The sequence below is a fragment of the Cebidichthys violaceus genome, unplaced genomic scaffold (assembly GCF_023349555.1).
Source record: "Cebidichthys violaceus isolate CVI_PGR_0920_01 unplaced genomic scaffold, fCebVio1.0.p SCAF_5, whole genome shotgun sequence".
Lineage (NCBI taxonomy): Eukaryota > Metazoa > Chordata > Actinopteri > Perciformes > Stichaeidae > Cebidichthys > Cebidichthys violaceus.
In genome coordinates this window covers 13,142,311-13,169,755 of record NW_027176705.1, presented here as the reverse complement: position 1 = coordinate 13,169,755, position 27,445 = coordinate 13,142,311, and the positions used below count along the sequence as shown (strand labels likewise).

Here is a 27,445-nt window from a genome sequence, read left to right as displayed (position 1 = left end):
TCTTCCTCTGGGTTTCTCTTCAGATCCAAAACTTTGCTTGTAGTTCTGAAGTGGGCGGAGACCTTCCGCTTCACTTCAACCAATAAGCGAAAAGTTGTCAGTGATGGGAAAAGTCTGCGGCACAAGTGCGAAGCGATAAACTGAGTGTCAATCAGCGGAGAGCTTTCACCGGTGAGCAGCTACACACGGCGCAAGGTGGCTGAACAAGCAGCGCTCATTTTTTCCCAAAACAATTTGCATGATTTTTCCTCATGTTTGTTGACATTAATTGAACTTATTTGATACGCTCTGTTGCGGTTCACGGCGCGGTCGCTCCTTAATTAATGGGTGTTTGATTAAGTGTGACCTCTGTTGCCTTTTCATCAGAGTTGTGCCGTTTTCTTGTTCAGGAAATAAAGCGATGGAGTGGCGCCAGCAGACCAGTGTCAGCTGTGAAGACGCGTTCAACGAGGCTCAACGCTGGATCCAGGTACACGGTTCACTTTCATCTGGTTTTACTCGTGTATTTGTGCTCCTCTTCACTTATCAACGCGCAAAACAGCGATGAAGATTTGGCCTCTCAGTCAGTTAACCCCTCGTGGAGAGAGGATATGCTTTTCTGTTTGTCAGTTGCAGACATTTCAGCCATTTAAAAAAGCAATAATAACAAAAAACGCGTGTATCATGAGAACTTCAACTGCCTAAAAACATATTCTAAACGGCTCTGACTCATTACTCACAAACTTATCTTGAGTTGAAATGCGAAATCTATCTCGATAACACTCAGGTAGGAGTTTGCCTCTTGACAAAGTGAGCCCTGTGCGAGACTCTTCTGTGGTTGCACAGATAAAAGTGATTTGACTGCAGCACTCACAGAGCCTCAGAGGGAAATGCACATTGAATTGAAGCAAGGCAGATAATCAGGTAATGTAAGAGAAAAGCCTTACACTGCGAGGTTTGTTCGCTACTGTCACTGTCTCATTCTCCTAGTGTCATAAACGCTCTGCCAGGGACGGGTGTTGCAAATTAGCATCCGCTATAAACACTATGATATTTTCATTTCGGCTTGTCTATTTATATTGTATCTGTCCCGAACAGATGAACCATGCATAAATAAAAAAAAAAAACACTAGATGGTGTTTGTCAACTGAGATGTGGTGCAGGCAGATTACTCCATGCACACATTGTGGAGAATGTGTTTTTTTTTTATTTTTTTTTTATGGCAAATCATTTTCTGGGTTGTTACAGGCTGCTGCTGCCAAAACATTGTTGAAGTTGTAATCCTTAAATCATAACCAATGAATACAACTTGTAGACTGTTGGCACTGAATGTTGACCAACTCTAAATGGGACCATTAATGTCAATTGTGTCTGAGTGGATCATTATGAGAATCCAGTCCAGCACGCTGTTGGCAGGTAGCCCATGCCAATTTTACCCCTATTCTCCTGCACCCACGGATAAAAGGATGGATGAGCAGTGGTGTGTGTGTGTGTGTGTGTGTGTGTGTGTGTGTGTGTGTGTGTGTGTGTGTGTGTGTGTGTGTGTGTGTGTGTGTGTGTGTGTGTGTGTGTGTGTGTGTGTGAGAAGCAAAGCATGCTGCTTTCAAGGAAATGGTAAATGGTTTCATGAACTCTCCCTCGTGCAAAATAACATCAGGAATGTGTTGGCACCAATGTTCAGTGTAACAGATTGGAGGACAATAAGCTTCCATGCATTCAAGTGTCCAGAAATGGTTGCGGTTCATCATTGGCACAGTACAAGCGGCAATTGCACGTAAATGTTTGCTCAATCCCTACTGGACTTGAGAAGAAATACGAATGGATTGGCCTCTTCTACTTCATGTTAACGGGACAGTTAGTCTCTGCTGAAACCGGAGCAGGTCACTACCTAACCAGAGGAATCCATCTCTAACTGTAGTGCAATTTACCTTTTTCATTTACCTATAGGACTGCAACTTGCAATTCTTTACGTTATTGATTTATTTGCTCAATTAATAGTTTTGTCCAGAATCCAAAAATATCCACTCCCGTGTGACATATCGTCACGTTTGAGAAGCTGGAACTTTGGAACACCTTCAAAAACGATTATTCACTCATCAAGATAGTTGCAGATTTATCGACTGGTCACTGCAGCTCCAAATGTTACATTGATCTATAGGCCTCGTGTCTTGGAACTGGAGACATGGATTTAGTAATGATGCCTGTATTGTCATCCCAGTTGAGAGAATTGCTTTCTTTGATCCTTTATGAAATTTGGGAAACTCCCTTTTTAGCAAAAAAAAAAAAAAAGTTTGCAAGTCACACGTGTATATATGGTTGAAATCCATTGAATAAAATGACCAATTAAAGTTTTGGTGCCATGGAACAGACAGTATCTTGACCAAGTGATTGTGTTTGATTGTGTTAACCTGGCACTGCTTTGTTTGTCTGATTCCACTGAGAAGCCTCCGCTCCGTGCCCGGGGCCCAGTTCTGCCGAAAATGAATTGTGATTGTGGATTCCCGGGGGGACTAATTAGTGAGAAGAATAGCCTTTTGGGGCCCTCTGTTAGTTATGGAGCTGAACCTTAATAGCCCCATTTTTATGTCCTCATTACAAAGCCCACTTTGCAGTGTGCTTGCTTCTGCCATGTAAAATCATTTAGGTTACGTTTTTTTTCTTTGTTTTGATGGAAAACATATTTGCTGTTTTTTGTGGAAATGTTTGTCCACATATTTTTTTTATAGCCCACAGTTTTGCTCTGTAGATATTGTGTGCCTATTTGTATAGAGCCTTGCTTTTGTGCAGTAGTTGGAATGTTTTTCAGCTGAATCTTAACCGTATCCAGCTCACTTAATTTACTTTACTTTATTTTACTGTTGAGAACTACAAAACAGGGAAATGTTTTCACTGTGGGCTGAAGAATGACTTTAATTAACTTCCACCAGGACCTTATTTTCCTAATTTTTTGCCATAGTTATGTTTTTTCCCCCACTAACAGCCACAGTACAGCTCTGTGTATAAAGTGCATAAAGGACCAAGTCATTCTTCAACAGTGAACCAAGCCCTTTAATTAACATACTCTTAACACCGTAGAAACCTCACTGCTCGTTGTCTTGTTTTTTCTACAGTTCAATGCTGCTATGTACATGTACTACGTTTACTATGACTTTTGTTAACACTAAAGCAGTTTGTGAAGCCATTTGGGGAGCCTGTATAGGATATAGCAGGGTTGAATTTATGATGCTGATATTAATATTCAAGGGTTTGAAAAAAAATAGCTGATAACGATGACTGACCATATTCTTTTTTTTTTTTTCTCTCTTTTTACGAAATATGCAGCACAAACGTTTTTGATAATGATTCCTTAAATAGTTATATATATATATATATTGTGTGATCCAGGGTTCAAATGAAATGGATCATAGATTTAAATCCTGGATCCCAAAAGGTATAACAACATTGTATTCTCTGACAGAAAAGGGACAACTAAAGGACTTTGAACACCTGAGGAAAAAATATTCTCTGGGAAAATCTGATTTTTTTTTATAGATACCTCCAGATACGCAACCATTTTGAACATAACATTAGAAATACGACAGACCTTGATGACCCAATACTGAGAATGTTTCTCGGTGCCTATCAAAATGATTCAAATAAGGGGATTATCTCTAGATCCTACAAAGGCCTTATGACAAAATCCCACACTGCAGTATATGTTAAGGAAAAATGGGAAAGAGAAGGTAACCTCTCAATATCAAACGAGGACTGGTTAGATGTGTGTACATCTCAATGGAAATGCACCATTTCTCCCATGTGGCAGGAATTTGCGTGGAAGTGTGTTATTGGTTTCTTCATTGCACCGGAGCAGAAGGCCCGCTTTGCTGGAGGAGATGCTACATGTTGGAGACGGTGTGGGGCTCGGCAAGCAAATCACTGGCATGTATTTTGGGAGTGTCCAGTGATAAAACCTGTCTGGGCAGAGTTTCATAAAACATTAAAAAGCATACTTAACACTGACTTGTCCCTGCAATGTTCTACATTATTCTTAGGAAAATTTGATTTCCAAACAGGGCGACCAGATGAATACATGTTTGGCATTTTAATAACCGCTTGTAAAAAAGCGCTCGCAAGGCGCTGGCTGCTTCCTGAGCCCCCCCTCACGATACAGGAGTGGGTAGACGTAGTAAACAACATCTATGTTATGGAAAGGACCATTTTTTCCCTTCGCCTTCAGATAAATGTGTTTATTCAACTTTGGGACATGTGGGTGAGATACGTAAACCTCTTACGAACAGATTTTGTGGAATAATGAATGAATGAATGACCCATTAACGTTGATTTAGCTTAGCAAGCCCCATCTATCCCACTATCCCACTCTCTCACGTCGTCGTCCCCCGCAATGATGCAATGATGTACTGAGAGGGATGGTTAACAGTGGAAAAATATCAGGGCTCTCTGGTGGACAAACTTTGAAATGGCGGCATTATTTGTAATTTCCGCAACCATATTTTTGTGATGACATTTCTTCATACCTATCAACATATGCGCCAATACCAGTATGCTTTTAGATATTGGCCAATAATAAAGGTGAATGTTTAGTATGAAATCCTATTGATGTGAATGCTGTTTGCATTTACAGACAATTGAATTTATGTGTACTTGAATGTGTCATTACAGCATTTTCTATTGAGTAAGGCCAAACGTAAATGCAACAATCAATGGATGAATTAATCCTTTTTTTTGTTGTTTTTAGGAAGTGACTAGAAAATCGTTTGGCTGCAACGACTTCCGTGCTGCCCTGGAGAATGGAGTCCTGCTCTGCGAGTAAGTAAACCTTTTTTACGATGCCACATTTTACTTTAGTGAGTTAAATTCAAGCCATGTGACTGAGGGATCTGAGGGACATGACTGAGGGATCTCTGGTTAGAGAGCGTAGGTGCACTCTGGTGTGGCCTCAGTGTCGCTAGGCCTGCTTTTAAGTTAAGGTGAACATATCCAAAGAATGACACTACATGTTATATAAACTATCAGATAACACCAACTTTCTATTTTTGTACCATCTTCTGTGGAGTGTAAGAATTAGCCCCTTCTTCTAAATAACCACTGACCTTAATGACATCAGCTTGTAGCTGCAAAACAACAATGAGGCCAACGAATGCAGGTTAGCCCAGACGTCTAGTTAGCTTAAGGCTCTTGGATATTTGCCTGAAATACAATCAAACTGGTTTATGAACAAGTTTTTGTTGCATTTCCTTTTTTAATGAAACATTCTTGTTGGAAGCTAATGTCTTTATTAACTAGCCCTGCTCTATTTAGCTTATTTTGTGGAATGGGACCCTGATGATACCACTATATATTGTTTCTAAATATGTGCAGCATCAAACTGGAATATTCAAAAACTGTCTGCTTCTTATAGCTTGATCAACCGGTTGAAACCTGGCATTATTAAGAAAGTGAACAGGCTTTCTACTCCCATCGCTGGCCTGGTGAGTGTTTGGTTTTACAGTTATATCGTGTGTGTGCGCGTGCGTGCGTGCGTGCGTGCGTGCGTGTGTGTGAGAGTAACGGGTAGCTTGTTGGTGTGGCGCAGGCGGCCTTGAGTGTCAAGCAAGTACATAAGAGAATGAAAAGGCACCTGCTAGCCAGGAAGTTTTGACACATTTTGTGGTTTCCTGTTCAAGGCACTCGGAGACGGTGTTGCCACAGTCTGAACTGAAACTGCACTTCAGCACGACTGCCCAACTGCTAAATATATAATGTTTTTTTTTTTTTGTTTTGTTTTGTTTTTTTATGTATTTGGAATAAATCCAGATTTATTTATTTTTTTGGCTTCAGGCTGGGTTTTTGATGGTAAGTTTAATTGCCAAAACTGCCCAAAGCAAAGGGAGAAAGGCATGAAAGATAAATTTCTACCTCCCATCAGGGGCCAGTAAATAGAGCGAGCACAACAGTGGATGCTGGGCTGAAGGTAGTGATGGTGAGGTGCAGATGCAGCAGAGAATCTGCAGTTACTTTGAAATCCTAAAGCACCCCACTGGTTTTAACCGGCAACTAGAAAGAAAATACAGGCCACTTTACATTACCGCTGACATAACCTATAACATTGGTTACTATTGATTGTTTTTTGTAATTTACGTTAGGATTATTTTATATATAAATAAATAAAATGGTTACATATTGGACTCAGTTTGTCTATTTGCCACTAGAGGCTGCCTAAGCTTTATCTGACTTACTCTAAGTGATGTAAGGGCTTACATTTATGGTGCAGAATAAGTAGAAACTGCCATTAAGATAAATCATGCTTTTCTCACCTCAGTTTTTAATGACTAAGTATTTATTTGGTTTGCTTTGCTAAGACTGTGGCTGCTGCTTCCTAGTGTCGTCATTTGGTATCGATGAAGTGGATGAGAAAGCCGACTCAGCTAGCCTAGCTGCTAACAGAGGAAGCCTGTCTTTAATCAAGCATAATGTTACACGCAGAGCAAATAAAACCTGCTTGTATTTCTTATTTCAGCCAAGGGTCACTACCTAAAAAATAGAAGATTCATTATCTTTTTTTGGTTGCATTAAATGCAGTAAAAATGAGAATTGTGTTACATAGTTAAACAAAAATGAACTTTCAATGAAAGTAAACCTGTAGGTCATCGTGACATTCGTTGAAAGTTTTAACATTACATTTAAAATCAGCTGTGGCTTTGATTTAACCTTCTATTAACCATTGTCGGATTTCCATGTTCAAAAGTATCTACAAGTAATTTAATTATTGCAGGCTAATTCATCATAATTAATTGATGAATGAATTCAAACCGCATTGACACGCTGTTCTCATTCTCTACCAGTTTTCTACCTGCACTCATTTTGCTGTCTCTGTCATTTTAATCTCCAGGATAACGTGAATGTATTCCTGAAAGCCTGTGGGAAAGTGGGACTGAATGTGTCTCAGCTGTTTCATCCAGGAGACCTGCAGGACCTGTCCACTCGTGCAACACTCAGGTACAGATGACTCGCAGAAGCAGTGTCTCGTCAGATTAAGTGAATGTGTACAACTGCCTCAAGCTACAGGAGCTCATGCCAGCACAGAGATGCACACCTTTTACTTCTGAAGGTCAACCCACTTGACTAGTATGACTGCTTGATTCCTATGTTCTCTGTATTGGCTGCATGGAGCACATTTAACACTGAGGTGGTTTTAACTGCAATGCCTGTGCTGGAAAAGGTTTATTGTCCGAGTCTCACAGCTGCTTTGCATTTTTTATTTTTTTTTATATATAAAGGTATGAGCTGTGCCAGACGACAAGCTGCGGCTTTGTTGGAGTTGATAGCTTGTCTGCCTCTCTGTACATGCTGATAGGTAGCTTAGTTGCAAATGAGAAGGCTTAAGATGTCACTGTAGATTCCCCCCCCCCCCCTACCTTGTTAACAGCAGTATGCAGTCATACTTTAAATGGCAGCATTAAGAGAGTCACTCTTCTGTATGAATTTATCTTTCTTTTTTTATTTTAGGCGAGATGAAAGCGACAGAAGACTCAAAAATGTAAGTTTGACCAGAATGACTGCTCCAATATTAATATGAAAATGTTTTTTTATCATTCATATATTTTCCTGATTCCCTCTGTTGCCTATTGGGTTTTAAACCTGAAAGGCAACTGAGTCTTACTCCACTTAACTTAGTTACTTAGTTGTCAACATGGTATTTTTCCCAATAATCTGGCATTAAACCTCAGAATCTAGGTTTCATTGCTATGCCTTAAACTGTATCTGTACACTTGGGTGTGTGTGTGTGTGTGTGTGTGTGTGTGTGTGTGTGTGTGTGTGTGTGTGTGTGTGTGTGTGTGTGTGTGTGTGTGTCATATACTAGTACTGTATGCGTACACGTTTGTGTGCACGGCTGGTATTTTACATGTTTCGAAGTTTATGAGGTTGTTTGGTTATCTGGGAAGCCTCATTTGAATCACACAATAGCTGACAACTCGGACACAGTAATGAGGCTGTTTGTCAGAGCACTCTCTTTGAAATGGATGTAGCCTTTTTCTTTGAATTAACCAATTAAGGTCAATTTGCATCCATTGAAATCCAGTTTTCATGCAGGTCTCCAACCAGATACATAAACGATTGAAGTTGCAATACAGAGCTGAGCTTCACTGTTTTCACGCACAGCAGTGATGCGTTGTGGATTAATGTTGACGTGTGCTGTTGCACCCGAAACATTTACATTAAGTAAGTCTGTTTATTATTGCAAATATAGATTTTTCTTCATTCTTACAGTTACGTCACATTCTATAGTGTCTGCTAATTGCAGAACACTGATGTGATTTAGGGCCAACGTTAACAGGGCTTAATGACAGATTTAAGGGTGCCTAAATAACTGTAAATAAAATCATATGTGGCAAATAACACCATTAAATAGGATTAACCTTCTTGTTGTGTGCAGTGTAATGATTTGCTTTGCATGAGGTAGGTGGCAGGCTATTCATGAATAATCATCCTCTCTCTGTGCTTCAAACTTGCACGAGCCCGTAATACTTAAAAAATATACAAAGGAGGGAAAACCAAAAACAATTTTAGCTTCAATGATTTAAACGGGAGTAGATGGCCAACAGAAATGTGTATTTTTGCTAATGCTTATTACAGTGACTCTGTCATTTGTTGCTGAAAAACATGAAAGTAACCCTTCATTAGGTTATATTGATACACCACTGCGATGGCTAGAACTGAGATAATGTCTGTGTTCATGCCTTCAATGGACCGGTAAGGTAGCAGCTACAGACACTAATCAAGCATAATGGGGAATCCATACAGAGGTATTTATTACCACTCATAATCCTCATCTTTTTCATCGAGCAGTGTGCTATAAAATATTTATTTAACGATTTCAAATCTCTCAAGGCCCTACGTGGATCTTTTCAATCTGCTGACCGCTCTGTGATGACTTTGTTAAGATACAAACGGAAATGTTCTGACATGTAGTGTTGTGTGGATGATCCCTTTGCAACACAGGCTGCTGCTCTGCCCTGAAGAAAGGCCGTCCGTCAAATAATGCCCTTCGCCTCGAGGCAAATCGGAAACAAATCATGTCCAAAGCATTTTGCTAGCTCAAATAATAAAACACAAAATGCCAGAAAAAGGTCCTTATTTCACATGCCATTACTCGCTGTCTTAATTAATGGTGTCAGGGTTGTGTCTGACTGTCAGCAGCATTCTGGAGAGTGTGCTCTTGTGAAGGTCGCGTGCCTCGCCTCACCAGCATTTCTTGTGGCTGATGCTGCGAGAAGCTTCACAGTTGCACAACATTGTAGGCAATGTCCATCAGACGGTCCACCACTACGGTCTGGACTGAAATATCAAAAAAACAAAATATGGGAGGGATTGCAATGGAATATGGTACAGACATTCATGGTCCCCAGAGGATAAAGCCTAATGACTGTGGTGATCCTCTGACTTTTCCTGTTGCACCACCAGCAGGTCAGGTTTTTCATTCATCAGTTAGATCAGGGTGGGTATTTCATTTTGTGCCTTGGCCATATATGGGATATAATAAGTGAGTAAAATAGACAGGCTGCTAAAATATATTCTATTCATAGAAAACCCTACACTTTCCTTTTTAGCAGTGTGTGTGTGTGTGTGTGTGTGTGTGTGTGTGTGTGTGTGTGTGTGTGTGTGTGTGTGTGTGTGTGGTCGGTGACGTTGTTCATTTGCTCTCTCAGGTTCTCGTCACAATCTACTGGTTGGGTCGCAAGGCTCACCTTGATGCATTCTACTCTGGTCCTCAGCTGAACTTCAAGGCCTTTGAAGGACTCTTAGGGTTGGCCTTGTCCAAGGTGAACTGCTCTTCTAGACTTGTATGTAGTTGTACTCTTTTATTTATTGTTATTGACTTTAACTCTGCCTTCTAAATCCAGGCACTTGATGAGGGCAGCAATGCGTTTGTGAAAGAGTGCTGGTACCCAGAGAGGGAGGAATGTCGCCGCATGAGACCGAGCTACAAGACCCACAACTCTGTGGAAAACATCGACTCTCTGGATTGCAGAGCCCTCCACCATAACAGTGAAGGTGTGTTTATCTAGTCAATGACCTGTGCACTCCACACCACCGGAATGAAGTGTGACTCCCTTTTTGTTTGACTGCAAACGATAGTTACTGCAAAGTATAGCATTTGTTCTTTCCCTTTGGCTTCAAACTTTATTTTGATGCAGTGTGAGGTTTTTTCTTTTCTTTTTTTGCAAGCTGTCCTCGCTAAACAAACTGCTGATGCAATTACATCACATCCAATCCACAACAAATGTTTTCCCATGAGAAGACCTACTTGCTACTGTCAGTCTGCTAAAGAAGAACTGCATTCATAACTCATGAATTACAATAATTTAATTGTTTCATATGCAACCATGTTATTTGTCTTGATCAATCACATTTTTGTTGGATCAACAACATTCTGATCTTCTTACTCAATGTGTCGTTTGTCTTCTCTCTACTGCGCTTGGTCTCTGTGCACGTCAGTGATAGATTGTGGCAAGTTCCACACTGTGGTGATAAAAGTTTGTGTGATGAGAAAGGGCAAAGTACTTAGCCGTGTAAAGACTCAGTCACCCACTAACGTTCTTCCAAGGGACACTCTTTATGCATTCTTGGCCTGGTCGGTTTCCTTTTTAGTTTATTTCAGCTTGCGTTTCCCCTCGTTGTTCTCCAGACTTGTATCCTTTTTTTTTGTTTCTCATTTTCCACGCATTTGTGCGGTCTCAAGGTTGTGGAAGTGACGCTGAAGCTGAGCAGGTGTTCAAGATGGAGACAACGCAGCCCTCGACCCACCAAAACAAAGGTCTTACCCCACCGCTGCCCCTACGCAGAAAACAAGGATGGGAGGAGATTGGGAGTGGCTGCGCTAGTCCGCTCTCCAGGTACTGCAAATGTTTCGGCTGCTGAGAGCTCACTGACCGCCACTAACTCACTCATCCATAGCTGCTGAAGAACGGTTTACAATTGATTTAGATATTTTTCTTTTAACATTCAATTCCGCTGTGGACTTGAACGTTCATTTATGATTTGATTCATGATTTTAACGTCTGTGTTCATTTGTATTTGCACATATTTACTTCATGTGCAATTTTGACTTGAACATACCTTAGACACGTACAGTAGTTGGGAAACGGCTGTCATTCTAATATTGTATCTGGCAAAACATGGTGTGATGAGAGAACTCGGTTCAATAATGTCTATCAATAGTGTAATAACATGGATTGTTTTTGGTCGAAACTCATTATGTATCAAATTTCAAGGTTTTCAAATCAGTTAAGCACTGATCTGCTTTTTTCTATCGACTTATTTTCTTCACATAAAGCCCAAATCAGTGATGTGGAGAGACGTGCATTCATGATCACAGCCGTCACAAGTAGACTCAGTCACTTTTACACGGTGGTAATTATTTCCATATGGTATTTCTACCTTGTATTATTTCGTCTTTCATGCTAGAATTACATCAGAACTACTTTGTCTAGATTGAATCTAGACTGAGCGATGTCTCTGCCTTTTTTGTTTATACCACTTGTTTGCAGCAGCCGGTCCACGTTCTAGTTATCTAGTTGTGATAAGTGGACTTTTTCAAAGTGCTTTTTTTAGGTGGGTGAATTTTGGGCTTTTAATTTATTATGTTTTTATTATGACTCGAATGAATATGTTTTTAAACTAAGGTCTTGCTCAACAAATGACAATATAAGCGATGATAATATAATATTTGACGTGGCAGGCCAATGTGTTGTCGGTGCTCTGCTTCTCAACCACACTACCTGCCACTCAACTGCTTGGACTGTAACCTTCTCCTCAAAAAAACAGTGAATTTGCCTCCATGCATTAATCATCAGCCCCACTTCTACCTTTTTAACATTTTGGAGCAGCTCAGCGATCGTTCCTGTGATACTCGGTGTAACTATTTGATCAAAAGTGATGTCTGTGTGATACGACATAGACGTGGGTATACCGCTCTTTGCCGCAGCATTGAAGATGCCCCTTTCTCCCCTCAACCCCACCACACTGCGAGTCCTTCAGAGTGGGCCATTGATGAAGAGCTTTTCCTGAGAGCTCAGAGTGAAGACGACTCGGAGGACGATTATACTGACGCAGACCCTGTCCTTGATGACTTGTATTTCCGGCGAGTGCAGCAGACCCTTCATCAGACATCCAACAACCCAAACTACGACCGCTTCTTACCCCGGTATTGGACACCGGAAGAGGACACTCGTGTGCGCACGATCTACCTCGGCTCTCAGAGAAGACCCTGGTATCGTAAAATGCAAGGCTTAAGGTCTGTTGGCTGATTTTACTGCTCTATTAAGCGAGGCTGCGCTGATGATGAAAACGTTGAAGCTTTAAGATTTACTAATACAAGGCGAAGCTGAAGCTGCAGTTTTGTACTGTTTTTGCTTTAACTTGTAAAGTTGCATCGCTTGAGCACATTTTTACACCTTTTTAAAGAAGCAGAAAACATTACATGGCCCGAGTGCCGTTGACTGTACCTCGTTCAGTGAAATCTAACATGAAACATTTTGTGTGTGGTGCTAAAATAACCCGCTGTGTGACATGGTTGCATGTGGTCAGATGTTTTCTGTCAATTGTTGTTTTCGGCTATAACATTAAAAGTTACTAAATCCAGCTTAACTACAGCAGCAACCTAAATCATGTGCTAGGCACATGGGAATAGCTAGCACTACTTTACAAGAAAGATGACACAAGCTAAAACAGCCAAACCCAACATCTTTCAAATTTGTATCAAATTGCTTCTCTTTCGAAGACTTTCTGTGTTATTGTTTTTTGTTTTTTTTAAAGTTGTTAATGATGTTGTACTCATTTCATGTATCTTCTATTCCTTTTCTTTGACTGTAGCCATAAAGCTTTGGGTTCGACATCTGCTACTGTGCAAAACATCTCTGCTACATCTGGAGAGCGTCAAACCATCTCTAAGAAGCTTTCTCCCAAACCTGAACATTCACTGCTGTCCTAAAGATCCACTCCTAATGCAAACTGTACAGAGTGTTGACACGCGCTCTAAAACTCTAACCTACTTCTTCTCTTCTCGTCATGTAGCGAAGTGCACCTGTTAGTCGTGCATTTGCAAATCTCTAATCCATCAGCAAATTATTTATTTATGATATGCAAAGTTTGCCCTGTTTATCACATAGATGTTTTATGAAGTTATCAGGAAAATTAAACATGCTTTGAATTTGTACTGCTACTGATTAATGTTTTCCTAGCTACTGCACTGTGTAATATCTGGCATTTACTCTGGCACCTTTTTTTTTTTTTTTTTTTTTTTTTTTTAATAGTGCTGATGATGTGAGGACTTTTTAACAGCATCATGCGGAGTGACTCATTAGTTCATAATGGTTAAACAGATGACTCATGTGCCTTGTCGTACTTTGATAGCCATAACAGAGTCATGTAATTTATCACACCTTTTCTGCCAGCGCTAATGTGTTCCCGTTCACTTTGTGTGAATATGGCTTTGGTGTGGATAAATTGAGTGGATCAATAAACTAAAATATTGCGCATTCTTTGCACATTATTTCTGCCGAGATTGTTCTTTGTTTTGTATTACAGCTGTGGTACTGAGGGCATATGTGTTGTATCTGTCAAATAATGTTGCCTGCTCGTAATCTATACAATGCCTCCTCCTGGCCTTCATCGTGTGTTACTATGCCGTTGGTTACTTTTATCAAACCAGGTGCCTTTATGTTTAGATAATAGCGTTCATCAGTCTGCGTGTCTGATTTCTTTGGTTCTGTAGAGCATATCAAATCCAGATCAGACCTGAGAGACCAGTTCAGGTCAACCCTGGCTGGATTTGGTGAGTCCTTCAGTTTTAAGCAAAGGTGTCTTGAGACCGCTCACGCCATAACCGCTTTGTTGCTGCGTCATCTGGGTGTGCTTTTGTTTGTATTCAGCTTACCCACCTACCTGAATTATGCTGCAAACATCATTTGCCTTTTCATAAAGATGAAGCACTCGGTATACCTCCCACTATCAATTTTCCTGACAGTAGAATTTATGACAAACTACAGGATTGTTTGTAATCACAGTCTTGGTTCCTCCCATTTAAATCATGTCACAGTTTTGATATACCACCTGCTTGCTAAATGCTGCTGTAAGTTATTTGAATGTCATCTGACACCCTCTGTTGCCCACAGCAGTGCTATTACTTGTTGCAAGTCATGGCTGTTGTGTTATCCAGACAGCAACATCTGTTGCCATTTATACTGTTGCGTTACTTGACTAGCATGCAACTCTCCTGCTCGCACTTTGCTAAGGGTGTGTGTGTGTGTGTGTGTGTGTGTGTGTGTGTGTGTGTGTGTGTGTGTGTGTGTGTGTGTGTGTGTGTGTGTGTGTGTGTGTGTGTGTGTGTGTGTGTGTGTGTGTGTGTGTGTGTGTGTGTGTGTGTACATGGTGCATGTACAGAAAGCAGCTGTTTGTGTGCGCGGCATTGCAATGCTACTATTCGTCATTGTTGTTCTGCTACACGGTGCTGCTGCAGTTTGTTTGTTTGCTCTGTAGATCCGTTATTCATTCCCATGTCCTGCCTCTTTGTCCGTCTGAACCAGGAGCAAATCACTCAGTGACATTCCGATGGTGTACCCTGTGCGTAAAGTTCCTCATGGAAACACCATCTATGATTTGGACCACGACACGGACATGGCAAGGGAGTGCAACCAAGAAAACAAACGGAAGTGCAGCGTTGCTGCCAAGGACAGTGAAGCTCAGTGGCATGATGTAAGTCTAGAAAAGCCTTATGCCAAAATGTTTGACAAATAATCTATTTACAAGGTCCATTTAGGAGGGGTTAGTGAGATATGCTCAAAAGCTCCCCATGTTCTTCAACAGATGAACTTTGCTCAGTTGTCATGGAATTAGATATGTTGGAATTTCTGTTTTTCTGAGCACTTTTCTTCCATGTAGATTTAAAAATTGGGATTGATAGTTTATTCTATACCTTGATAACTATGTTTTCAATGTTAATCTAGCACCTTCATCTGCTGAGATATTTGAGATTGTTTTGTCAATCAACCTAACGAGTCCAAAAGGAACTTTCAATCTCAACAAAACGATTGTTTTCTAAAATATGATCAGATGAAAGAGAAATAGTTTTGAGCCTTAAAATATTTTTACCATTGCATTGAAGTTCTATGCAAACAAGCAACAGGGTTATCTGGTTGTGCATTTTGTTTCAGGACTTAACAAAGTGGAAGAATCGTCGCAGGAGCACCAAGTTTGAACTCCACAGCAAATCACAAGATGGAGAGCATGCCGTTAACCAGATGGCCAATGGGGCCATGATTCAATTTGAGAAGACGGAAACACAAGGCAGACTGCTAAGGTACGCTCCTGCAACAAATGCAATGGGGAAATCTTAAGTTCAAGCTTCCAAACACTGTTGCTACTAACAATATATTTAAAGTGTGTATCTAAAGCTGCCGACCTTGCCTGATATCAGTTCAGTACGCCACAGTGAACTCATGTAATATGACACATCCCCCCCCCCGGCCCCCCCCCACCCCATCTTTTCTGCTTCCTTTATTCCATCGGCTACTCCTTCCTCGCGTGACAAATCCCCAGAAACCAGCAGTCACCACGCAGGCATTACGCTGCCCCTCGTCCTTACTCCACCGCCTCGCCATCAAAATCATGGAGCTCTAATCTCCGGCCACAGACCCGGGCTCTGCTGGCTCACAGCGACTGCACAGAGGCATCTTTCAGCCCCACGTCTCCACTGATCACCCACAACTCGGCCCACCTTGTGGTACGTTTACAGTTACATTGTGTTGTACCTGCCTGACCTTGATCATTGTCCCTGGTTGTGTTGACTTTAATGTAATTATTGTGAAAATATGATTTTTTTTTTTTTACATTTTGCATTACAATTCTCCAATGTTGACTTATTGATCCTCAGGGAACATCAGTTGGAGCCATGCCGGCCTCTGATGGGAACCTCCTGGTAGAGGAGACCCACTCTGCCTCCTTGGCTTCAAATGGAGCAGGAGTTACCACCCCTTCTCTAGACTGTCCTTTCAGCTCCCAGACGCAAGTCATAGCGCAGTGCAGCCCAGCAGAAGTGGCACAACCAGAAAATGTTTTTACAAAGCAAATCTCCACTCTGAACACAACTTTACAGCCAAATGTGCCGACGAAGTCAACCAACACCAGGGATCCTACTGAATCCATGTCGACTCACCAGGAACCTCCATTCTGTGTTGTTCCCACTTTGTGCCCCGATGCTGTTTATCAGGCAAGAGTTGGTGCTCTGGAGGACTTGACCCACGAGAACCACAAGTCCCAGGAAGAGAGCCAGAAGACATCTTGGGAACCAGCCGTGGAGCAAGGCAGAGGCCAGCAGGTTGCAGGCGCCTACAAGTACTTGTCCAGCACAGGATCGTGGTCCGGCTCAGCCAGCCTTCCTCGTGGGTACCGGAGGTCCGAGGGCTCAACTCGTCTCTCTTCTGCAATCACAGCCAGACCCTTTGGAACCAAGCAGTCCAGGGTGTCCTCGCTGCCGAGACTGTGCAACGTGAGTTCACTGGTTCTCACTGTTGCTCCTTGTATGTATTGGAGTTTAGTCAAATAGTCTGCACACAGTAAGTCACCATTATGTGGGACTTTTTTGTATCTTGTGCTTGTTTCCTGTATTGGTTTAAAGAATACGTCTGGTGTTTATTCTACTGTTTGTCAAAAAATCCATTTGACAACCAAAACCATCTTTAAAATTTTATGAATGTTAAATAATTTCCTAAAACAGCTGGGCACCATACTTTTAATCAAACATTACTCAAATGGGGGTTTTGGTGCATTTGTCTGGGACTAGTTTCAGCCCAGGACAGGAAGTGGGATAAACTCAAAATAACCTACAACTCCCATGGTCATCATAAACGAGGAAGATGTCACCTGGTGGTGCAGTGTGGCTTGTTGATGTGTTTTTAATAGATTTAACGTGTAGCTCTCTATGGTGGGATGTCAAAGATTTTAAACTAGAAGAACCTGCCACCTGCTGATTTTATGTTACAGTCTGGACGGTTATAATCCAGTCTCGATGGAAGGTTAGTGCTCAGGAGGGACTTGTTTAATAAGCCTAGAAGGCTCAAGCTAGTTAATGTAATGAGAGCATTTCGTGTGTGTGTGTGTGTGTGTGTGTGTGTGTGTGTGTGTGTGTGTGTGTGTGTGTGTGTGTGTGTGTGTGTGTGTGTGTGTGTGTGTGTGTGTGTGTGTGTGTGTGTGTGTGTGTGTGTTGGGGGGCATGTATGTATGTGTACTATATGTAAGTGAGCTTGTGTTACCTTTTTTGTTTTCTTGGATCGCCCTCATTAATAATAGAAATGCTGGTGCACCATTGTGAACGGTGTCAACGCAATACAAGATTCCACATTTCTATTTTCTCATGCTGCAGAGTAAATGTGGCAAATCAAATCTATCTGTACAGTCCTTTTGAGCACATCTATTTTTTTATAATATCATCTCCAGGTGGACAAAAACGAAGGTCGGCTTTTGAAAAGTGAGAAAGAAGAGTCTTTTTCTCCAACCACCAAATCTTCACTCAAAAGGCAGAATGCGTCCGCCCATCTGAAAGGTCAGCACCAGGCCTCAATCAGACAGAAGGAAGCTAACCAGGCGAAGCAGAATAGCACAGAGCAGAGGGAGGAGGCGAAATGTGTTGCATTCTCCAGTCAGACCAATGGCTACAACTATCAGCCCTACTCCCAAACCAAGATGGTACCACGGCCGTATTCAAACCTGCAGACCCACCACAACAAAAGCTCGACCCTCCCAAAGGTTTGCTGGAGTGTGTGTGTGTGTGTGTGTGTGTGTGTGTGTGTGTGTGTGTGTGTGTGTGTGTGTGTGTGTGTGTGTGTGTGTGTGTGTGTGTGTGTGTGTGTGTGTGTGTGTGTGTGGAACTTGGTGAAACATGTAATGTTTAGATTTTTTATTTTTTTAAATCAAACTGATTAGACTGGAGCGGAAGGCGCCATCAAGAATTTCCATGTTGCAATTATTTAAATGTCTTTCTTTATGTAATGAGCAGCTTGTAGTCTCTAGACCAAAACATTCATATTTTTGGAATAGCAAGTACAACTTGGAAAACAATGAGGTAAACAATGGTGCAAACATTTATATTCTTACAGTGTCTTCCTTCACCCACACAGGTGAATCAGCCTCTAATCAGCAGAGTAAGTGAAAACATCTGTGTGGGTGTGCAGGGCCGTCAACAATATAAGCCCTAAAATGCCTAAAGCTAATAACGACCTTAATGTTTGAGGTGGATTTAATATTCTGCCTTCCTTATTTGAGTAAATGAGGGATGAAAAAACGTTTTTTGATATAATGCTGAACCAGCACAAACATTAACGCAGCACTGAATCTGCATCTCTGACAACAAAACAAAACCTGAACGTTAGAAACTTCCCAAAGACTTCCCCATTTGTTGCAGGGCTGCCGTGATGATTGTGCTGCATTGCACATAATAAACTGGTCTCTCGGTGTGTATTTCTTACTATATGGATCTAGTTTCCACCAGGAAGCACAGGACATTGGATCACAGGGTGTCACCTTTTTTGTGTGTGTGTGTGTGTGTGTGTGTGTGTGTGTGTGTGTGTGTGTGTGTGTGTGTGTGTGTGTGTGTGTGTGTGTGTGTGTGTGTGTGTGTGTGTGTGTGTGTGTGTGTGTGTGTGTGTGTGTGTGTGTGTGTGTGTGTGTGTGTGTGTGTTTGTTTGTTTCAGGTGGATCACAGTGACATGAGAGTGAGCCTTACTCTTAAACCCAACAGTAGACCAGACTTTGGTTTCCAGACACATTGGGACTCCACAGGGGCGAGAGTCAAATTCATTCAACCTGGTAAGAATCTTGCTATATTGATCTGTGGATTGCTGAAATTTTGGCTCACTGACATCCCATTCATGGTTAGTCTGACAAAGTGATGACTGTTGAAACCTCTTATTGTAAAACAAGACAGACATTTGTTTCGGTGGTGGCAGTGCCACATTATGCTCTCAAGTTTGTTTGTTTTTTGCTTCCTCAAGAGGACGTTTATTCTAACATCCTGCACCTACAAAAAGAACAGTAGTTCAAGACTGTAACCGTAGAACAGACGGAGCTTAGACAATTGTCACTATTGAAACACAAAAATGAGCAGCTTCTCATGGGAAAAGAGCAAAAATACTTTTTAATGCCAAAAAAGAGAAGCGTCTTTATAGAATTTGATTAATGGCATGTTGATGTTTAATTTGTGTGCATGCACTTTACATGCAAAAAGCTACAAATTGTAGCCAGTGATTTAAAAGTCAACCATGAATATTTCATTAGAAGTGAGAGAGGTGTCACTTACTCACTGCGGCTTACTGGCCTACTTTTCGACTTGGAACAGCAACCGTGTCCTCAATATTGCATCTCAGTTTGTGCTAAACAAATCATTTATGAAGCTGGTACTTTTTTATTATTATTATTATTATTATTATTATTATTATTATTATTATTATTTTTATGTTTCGCTGTCTTCATATCACCGATGCCTGTCTCTCCCTCCTCAGGCAGTCCAGCGGAGCTTTGTCAGCTGTGTGTGGACGATGAGATTGTGGCTGTTAATGGAGTTGCGGTGGCACACATGAACTACAACCAGTGGAAGGATAAAATGACATCGTCCCTGCAAACCGGCAATCTGACCATGGACATTCGGCGCTATGGCAACAAGGGCAAGATAATGAGACAATGTCTTGTACCACCTTGATTATTTGTGCTAATTTAACCTCTGACCAGTGGTCACAGGCGGTGTGGCCTTAGTTTTGATGGCTGCTTGTTCCCATTAGATTGGAGCACCAGTGAAGGGAGTCATCACAACCAGCCAGGCCAGAGCAGGATGACCCTCAATCTGACTGCCGTAGCGCCCAATCTGATAGGTTGCCCCGATCACCATGCCAACAGCGGTGCCTCTACAGACAACACAGTCAGGAAAGTGTCCAAATTGAATGGGCAGACAGACAATGTGAGCAATGTTTTAGTCATTTATCACTTCAGTTCATTAAGGATGCACACAACTTCTGTTAGTGCAGCTTAATAAGTGGTGCTCATCGGGTGAATCTTGGTGTTCTTTCACCTGCCCAGGTTTTACAAGGTAAAGTCATGCATGGAGAGCTCGCTGACAACCACAGGACAGCCAGAAGTAAAGGTAATAACAAGAATAAAGTCTGCAATGGCATGACAAACGGATGTAATTTCTCACCTAATAAATCCTTCCTCTTCATATAGATTATAATATTAGTATGAAAAATCAGAAAAGGAGGGCAGAATTTTTCAAACAGAAAGGTAAAATTCCAGTTTGAACTTACACTCCTTGTGTAGCAGCTTTGATGGCTGGTGCTTTGCTTAGTTAATTGTTGGGTATTTATTAAAAGCAGATTTAAAGATTTTAACAGGAATCGTAGGATGCACCGTGATTAGATGAGTTTTTACTGTAGTACCATCATTATTAAATTAGTCTAGTACTCTTAACAGTGTTTTAATCAATGCACCCTAAGTACAAGCTAAGTATTCAAGATGTAGCATTTCTATAAATAATTGCTTTTGCAAACTGGGGCAAAAAGAAACGCTGCCTGTCTTGGCACAACTTTGCCTAGCAACCACAGAGCTGACGGCACTGACCGTGTCTATAACGTACCGTTTATGGTGTGCAACAGATGCTTCATTTACTGCTCGGTCTTCGGCACAATGAGTGATTTGTAATGCTGTCCCTTTTGTGGTTGTTAATGAATCTGATGTGTGTCCTGTAACACTGGCTTCTCTCTTTTGGCTCGGCAGGATTCAGCTCATGGGTTTACTTGTGTGGTAAATGTTTGCGCTGCATGTAGTGAACACTGAGCAACGTGCTAGCTGTTGTGGAACATCAACATATGAACAAAGCAGATTTGTGTTGCCATGCAGTGTGTGAATTCTCGTTCTTTGAATTTGCTACGGCATGCTTAAATCTACTGCTCGGCTGTTTCTTTTTCAGTAGCTGCGTGCGGTATCTTTAGGCTGGGGATGTGTTAGCAGATAGGTGAGCTGATCCTTGGTCAGGTCTAGTCTGTGAGGACATGAGAGTAGTTGAGATCTAAGACTCACAGCTGATGTTTGAAGTTTAATTACTATATATCTTAGCCAGTCCTGCAGGTAGAGCTCTACAAAGAGGAAACAATAGTGTTAATTTTGTCCAACATGTTTGTATTTTGGTCTACAGTGAACATCGTTTTGCAGCCACTCGGGCATCTAGCACGGCTGTACACGTAACTCTTGTTTACTATAAAGTGGCCTGCTAACCCTCCAGCTCTGAAGTCAATGCAATCTGTACGGTTCATGTTGATACTGTTTCTGGCTACGGCTACAGCCAAAGGTTTTGTGCCACATAGGAGGATCCTGCAAAAATAGTTGATCCATTTTCAAAATGCTTTGGATTCTCAGTCTTCTAATGTGTCCCCAGCCTTTGTGTGGCGTGTGTTCGTGGGCTTCATGGCATTACACACAGCTTGATCATCTGTAGGAGCTACTGTATCGTGTTCTCTCTGCTGACCTCTTATTTTCCCACACAGGAGGTTCAGAATCCGCAATATCTGATGTAAGTTCCCGCACCACTTGATCAAAGGATGTTTGTATGCATGTTCAAACATAAGTTATGCACGTTTGTTGAAAGTGTGTGCGCGCTGCACTGTGATGGTGTTTTGAGCCTACAGTCTGTTTGTGCATCACCAGCTCCAGGTGCCATCCCTCAGCCCCTCCTCCTCCAGCTGGTCGTGGGACCGTGAGGAGGATCGAAGGCGTCAGGAGAAGTGGCAGGTAGAACAGGAGCGCCTCCTACAGGTGAAGACTTTTTTTTATTTTTACATTTTTTTTTTTCCAAACGGAACTACAGCACACTCCTTGATAACCTTAATCGTCTTAAATTTAAATCAACAATGCAAATATGTTGCCGCTTGTTTTTTTCAGGAGCAATATCAGCGGGATCAGGAGAGGCTTGAATCTCAGTGGCAGAGGGCACAACAAGATGCTAAGGGGGAGTTATGCAGGAAATCAGGGGTAATGTTGAGTGGTCCTCTGAGCCTTTTCCAACCTGCACAACATTTTTAGTTATAACTGGGTGATCATAAAATATATTGTATCAGATTTTCATCTATAAAGTCGCCATAGAAAAAGTTTACCCCACCCATAACGATAACTGTAGACCGTGTTGCAGTCAGAAACCCCCTTATTGTCAATATACTTAGGAATACCTCCCATGTCTCTAGTTTGTGGTTGTAAAGTTTCATGAGGCTGTGATTATCCCAAAGGTACCTACAGGTCATTTTATACAGACGCGTCAAAAAATAGTTTCAAAAAATAGTCCCACTATGTGAAATGGCTCCTATGGGGGCTAAGGTCATCACACATGAATACAACTGGGCTCATTGAATCCGAAAGAGTCTCGGCTTTCCAGTCAAATCCAATTTATGTAATTGCAAGACTGTTTAGGGAGCCCAATATGCAGAAATTAGAAGAAAAAAAATATTCAGAACTTTGGAACGTTATTCATCCCTTCCAGACAAGCTAGCAGCCAACAGTACCTTCACTCTAGCTGTCACACTGAGCCTCTACAGCCTCTTAAAGACAGTACTTGTCTGAGGGTTGGGAGAAAGCTACATTTTATAGCTACATGCATAACTAGAATAATTATTACATATGCATTTTTCCCGTGCCGTCCAGAAGGTGTATCTCTCCGCCATGATACCTGATTCCATGTGAATGCAGCAAAATCAAGACCCGGTGATTTCATGTTTCCCTAAATATTGTTAGGTTCAAGTAAGATTTGGTTCAGCAGCTCTGACACACGTGCTAAAAGTAACAAGTACAACCTGCTAGACCTCACCTTTACTGCTTATTACACGTTTTCTGGCTCCTGCTTTCCTTTCAGTTCCTTTCCAGAATATCACAGGATTCATGTTAGAGCCCCCTGGTTCACATTAAATATCAGTGCTTTACATTGATTCTATAGAGTGTCATTTCTTTTCTCCGCTTCCTTTTAATGCATTTGAAGCAGAACACCTTTGAGATGGCGAGTGGTGGTGAGAGCCCTGCCGGCACCCAGCTCTATGTGAATGGATTGACAAACAAAACCAGAGAAGAAGAGCAGAGCCCTGACCGAGATGAGCTGAAAGAAGCGGGATCGAAACCTCAAAGTAATGCACAAGGAGCGCAGCATGACAAGAATTCTGAACACGCCTGGTAAATCAATTTTATTCTCCCCAACATTGTCAGCTCTTTTCCGTCCTTGCTGAGTTTTAACGGTGTTATGTGTGTAATCATTGTGCTGACTATTGAATGAAGGATTGAGAATTGTTATTTAGAAATTCTTTAACATGACTTGTCGTGATCTCTTCTACATTGCTGCGGTTGCTGAATCTCCTGGGCTTTCTTCTGCTCTCGCTGGGCCTTAATGCTTCTCAGGCTGTCCCTCAGGGCTAAAGACTCCTGTGGTTTTGCTCAGCTGTCTCTTGCACACAGGTCAGGACTAGTAATCATCCAATAGTTTTAGCTTTGGGCATAAATTTCCCTGTGTAGTATATTGGCCTGCTTGTCTGCAAGCCTAGCACAGTATTGTTTGCTCTAAGACAATTAATATGACTCAAGGTGATTGGTCATTTTTGTTAAGTGGGTATTAGCTACCTTTTACTTCTTGTGAAAAGATAAACCACCTGGAAGCTAAAATCAGCATGTAACCAGCGTGGTGGTGATGCTGAAAGCCCAATTCTAAAAAAAAGATATAAAAAAAATCATATTAAAGATGGGTAATTTTCATCTTTTTTTTTCCTCCCACAGGGCAAAGTCCATGTCTACCCCAGCATTAGCCGGTCCCCACAAACTGGCCATAGGTTAGTCTACTCTATCTGTCATGATATTCCCCATCTATTTGGTGACGTAACATTACTGGGCTAACCCGCCAAGCTTTGTGTGGTTCAGGTGATGAGAGGAAAATAAAAGGACCGTCTGTGTCCAACGCTGAGAAAGACAGGAAGCAGATATTGGAGGAGATGAAGAAAAGGACTCAGCTTCTGACCGACAACAGCTGGATACGTCAGCGCAGCAGCAGCTTTTACAAGGAGCCAATCTATGTTGGGGTTCCTATGAAGAGGTGGGTGTATTGGGACTCCACCGCACATTTTTAGGCAGCTGTTTCAAATCTTTCGGTTATGACATTCCCTCACTGTCATTTCCCTTAACCCTCTTTACTACCGTTTGCTGAACTGCGACGTCTGCTCTGCAGGTACGAGTCTCTGGACGACCTGGATACTTTGCGTCAGTCCCCTCTCTCGACCGCTACGTTCAGTTACCCTCGTCCGCACTCTGCCGCTGCAGGTTACTGTGCTCCGAGTAGGAACTCCTCCTCCCGCTACAGCACTGGAGCAATATTGTCCCAGAGAAATGCATTTGACTCCTCTCATCATGGCGGGTACGCAGTTCAATTGAACATAGAGCCTTTCTCTGTTGTTTTCTGTCTGTTCTCATTCATTTTGGCCTCACATTGTTAACATGTGCTGCCCCAGGATGTCCAGTGGCAGGAGGACTTGCTGTGTGTGTGAGCGTGTCCTGGGTATTGGGGCAGCCATGGTCATAGAGACCCTTAGTCTCTGCTTCCACCTCACCTGTTTCCAGGTGAGAGGTCATGACCAGGTTATGGTGCAGTCACAGCAGCTCCAATCCTTCCAAATAATCCCTCATTTTTCAAGTGTTTTGGTGCGAGCTCCGTCAATCTCCCAGGTTTTTGTTCACCTTTTGTTCTGTGAGTTCACACAGTGTAGTGTGAACTCACCTTAACACAGTATTACACTATGAGACTAAAAACCACAGCGTCTGCTTCCACCTTGTTATGCACATTTTCACTTTGTGGATAAAAATAGTGTGTGGAAGCATCAGGGAAAAAAAAAAAGTATGAATATCGCAGAAAAGTTTCACCTTTTTTTGTTTTTATCGATACACCAACTTTTTCACTTCAGCAAAGTGTAAGAAGTGCAATGAAACAGCAAATAAATCATGAGGTACTTTGTACAAAGCATGTGACTTAAAACAAATCAGTCAAATTTATTTATGAAGCACATTTAAAAGTGCATTTCCTCAATTGGCCACCTGAGGCTGGCTCCAAAATTCATGACAACTGTATGGGGGATGAATTTATATATAACTGACCCGTTTAAATTATATTAAGGCTTAACGTTAGACGAGTTGAGTGACAGGTAGGTGCTGTCTCAAGTTGCTGGCATTTAACTGTCTCTTCTGCTGCATCACCTTGTCCCGCCTCAGCTCCACCAACAATCCACATCTTTGCCTATTTTTGGATTAACTGGAAGTTAGGCTGTGTCCTCATTGCCAAGATGGCGACCGCAGAAACCACGCGCTTTGAGTTTCACAACGGTTCTTTCGAAATCTACAGTTGACTTAACGAGACTCAACCATATTTTATTGAGTCTATGGTGGAGACCGAAGTGCGTTACAAAGATATTTGAAAGACGATTGATGTGTTAGAATAAATAAATAGACAAAGTACGCTCTTACAAAATAATGGATAAATACATGAAACACATGGCCATATGAATGAAGTTTTCCACATGGGGCTCTTTTTATTACGACATCTCGTTGTGGCTTCTACTTCTGCATTGCTGTAATGGCAACCGGCTGGAGAATTGGCTCCTCCAGCTGTTGATACACCCAACTCCTAATATTCACATAACAGTGGTGAATAGAAACACGCATTCATTTGCATTTTCTCTTGCTGAATATTTTGAAATTCATTAAAAAAAAAAAAATTGTTGCTTGTACACTTTGATGGAAACTTGACTAGAGAATGCTTTACACCCACAATCATGCTGCCCAATATGTATTGCACACGGCAGAACCGTGACATTCTTTCTTATTGTGGGGTAAAATTCATTAGACTGAAGACTAATGTGACTGCATCTTTAACAAGGTCATTAGGAGTCTCATATCTGTAGTTCCAATCAAATCCACCTAATAGGCATCTGCTAGCAGGAGCATTTCGGACATCTTTCTATTCTTCCCTAACCCGTGTCTTTCCTGATCTGTGTAAGGCATCTGTCCTGGTGGTCATGTCTGGTGTCGTAGTCCTGTGTGCTTTTTCTCTGTTGCTCTCTAGTTTTCTGCATGTGGTTGGTTTAGCGGGAGAAGCCAGCCTGCTATCCTGCTTTGCTTTTAGATGCTTATTGTGAAAATCTCTGACAGAGGACCCCCGCATTTAGTCGACCTCCGTTCATTAGCATGTAGCTGTGAAAGTCTTTTCTACATGTCTCTGCTCCATATGAGCTATAGACGCACATAACACCCATAGAATATTTATATACTATGTGTTTGTATGTGGAAACTGGGCTTAGTTGTTCTTTGGTTGGGTGGCAGACAATGTGGTGAAATTATTTAGATGCAAAAAGCCCACATTCCAGGTCAGCTAGATGTCTCTTTTTCTCACCTCTTCCTCTCAGTGTGTGGGCTGCCACCGACATCTCGGAGGAACTGGGGCTGGAGTCCAGGTTCGAATCCGAAACCGGAAGCCCCACTGTGAGCCCTGCTATTTCCAACTGAAGTGTAAGTATTGGTCTTTGTGGGGGGTTTTTTCGTTTTTTTTCTTTCTGACTCAATTACAATTGTTCTTTTATGGCCGATTTCTTTGCCGTGAAAAATGGGAATGAATCCTAATCATGTTCTTTGAACTAAATGTACTTGGACTGCGCTGAACAGCTGTCCAGGAAATTTGAATTTAATTTGCTTGTCAAGTAAAAATGGAACTGTATTATTAATAAAGCGTATTACCATTTTAGCCGCTGGTGTCCCCTCCGTGTGACCAACATGCTGTACTCCAGATCATCGAGGGAGCAGCCGGATCACTGGGAACTTCTGTTGGATAAAACTACGAAAGTGGACGTCGTCCACACAGCCAAGCCATGCCTTTTGTCTACAACAATAACTGCTGGTAAAACCATAAACTCTCTGATGTGACATAAAATGTTGACAATCTGTGGATCCACATGCAAAGTAGACATATAGTGGCTGTTTTTAATCAAGTATGGTAAATGTGGTACTTAGTTTCTGTTCTTTTTTTCTGCTAATGTTTCCAAGAAGTGTAGGTTTAATATATAAAATAAAGTGATGGGATGGGAATAAGTAATGGGAATTATTATTGTTTGATGAATGCTTTTAGTTTAATGTTAGTTTTGTTATTCGTCATTTCCTTGTCATAATTGATATTTGTCCAATAGTACATTAAAGATATTTTATGTTAATGTAACCCATGTATGGAGGCACATTTTAACTTGTACTGCAGCACTTTCTGTTCTATTGTAATCTCACCAAGTGCCCTTCGGGGTAAATCAGGGGTATCTATAACTCATGTATTTCTCATGTGAAAGTTAGACTCTTAACTGAAACACTTTTTGTAAATAAAGTGCACTGAACATAA

At 41.6% G+C, this 27,445-nt stretch overlaps 1 protein-coding gene across 2 annotated transcripts; it reads left to right on the top strand.

Moving 5' to 3' along the window:
- Positions 1–137: 137 nt before the first annotated feature.
- Positions 138–27,445, top strand: lmo7b (LIM domain 7b). Of its 2 annotated transcripts, XM_068730985.1 has the most exons (31): positions 138–171; positions 390–469; positions 4,715–4,785; positions 5,378–5,447; positions 6,848–6,954; positions 7,465–7,495; positions 9,666–9,779; positions 9,861–10,011; positions 10,700–10,853; positions 13,733–13,792; positions 14,544–14,712; positions 15,171–15,316; positions 15,556–15,739; positions 15,890–16,504; positions 17,452–17,760; positions 18,705–18,819; positions 19,512–19,673; positions 19,788–19,963; positions 20,083–20,146; positions 20,227–20,283; positions 21,543–21,568; positions 21,703–21,810; positions 21,937–22,026; positions 23,021–23,208; positions 23,431–23,487; positions 23,803–23,855; positions 23,944–24,115; positions 24,248–24,433; positions 24,528–24,636; positions 26,472–26,574; positions 26,808–27,445. In XM_068730985.1, exons 2-31 carry the CDS (start codon positions 401–403, stop codon positions 26,828–26,830), a joined length of 3,939 nt encoding a protein of 1,312 aa, XP_068587086.1. In that variant the 5' UTR covers positions 138–171; positions 390–400; the 3' UTR covers positions 26,831–27,445. The 2 variants fall into 2 exon arrangements, with proteins under 2 accessions (XP_068587086.1, XP_068587088.1); XM_068730987.1 differs by lacking the exon at positions 20,227–20,283 and having other exon boundaries at positions 166–195.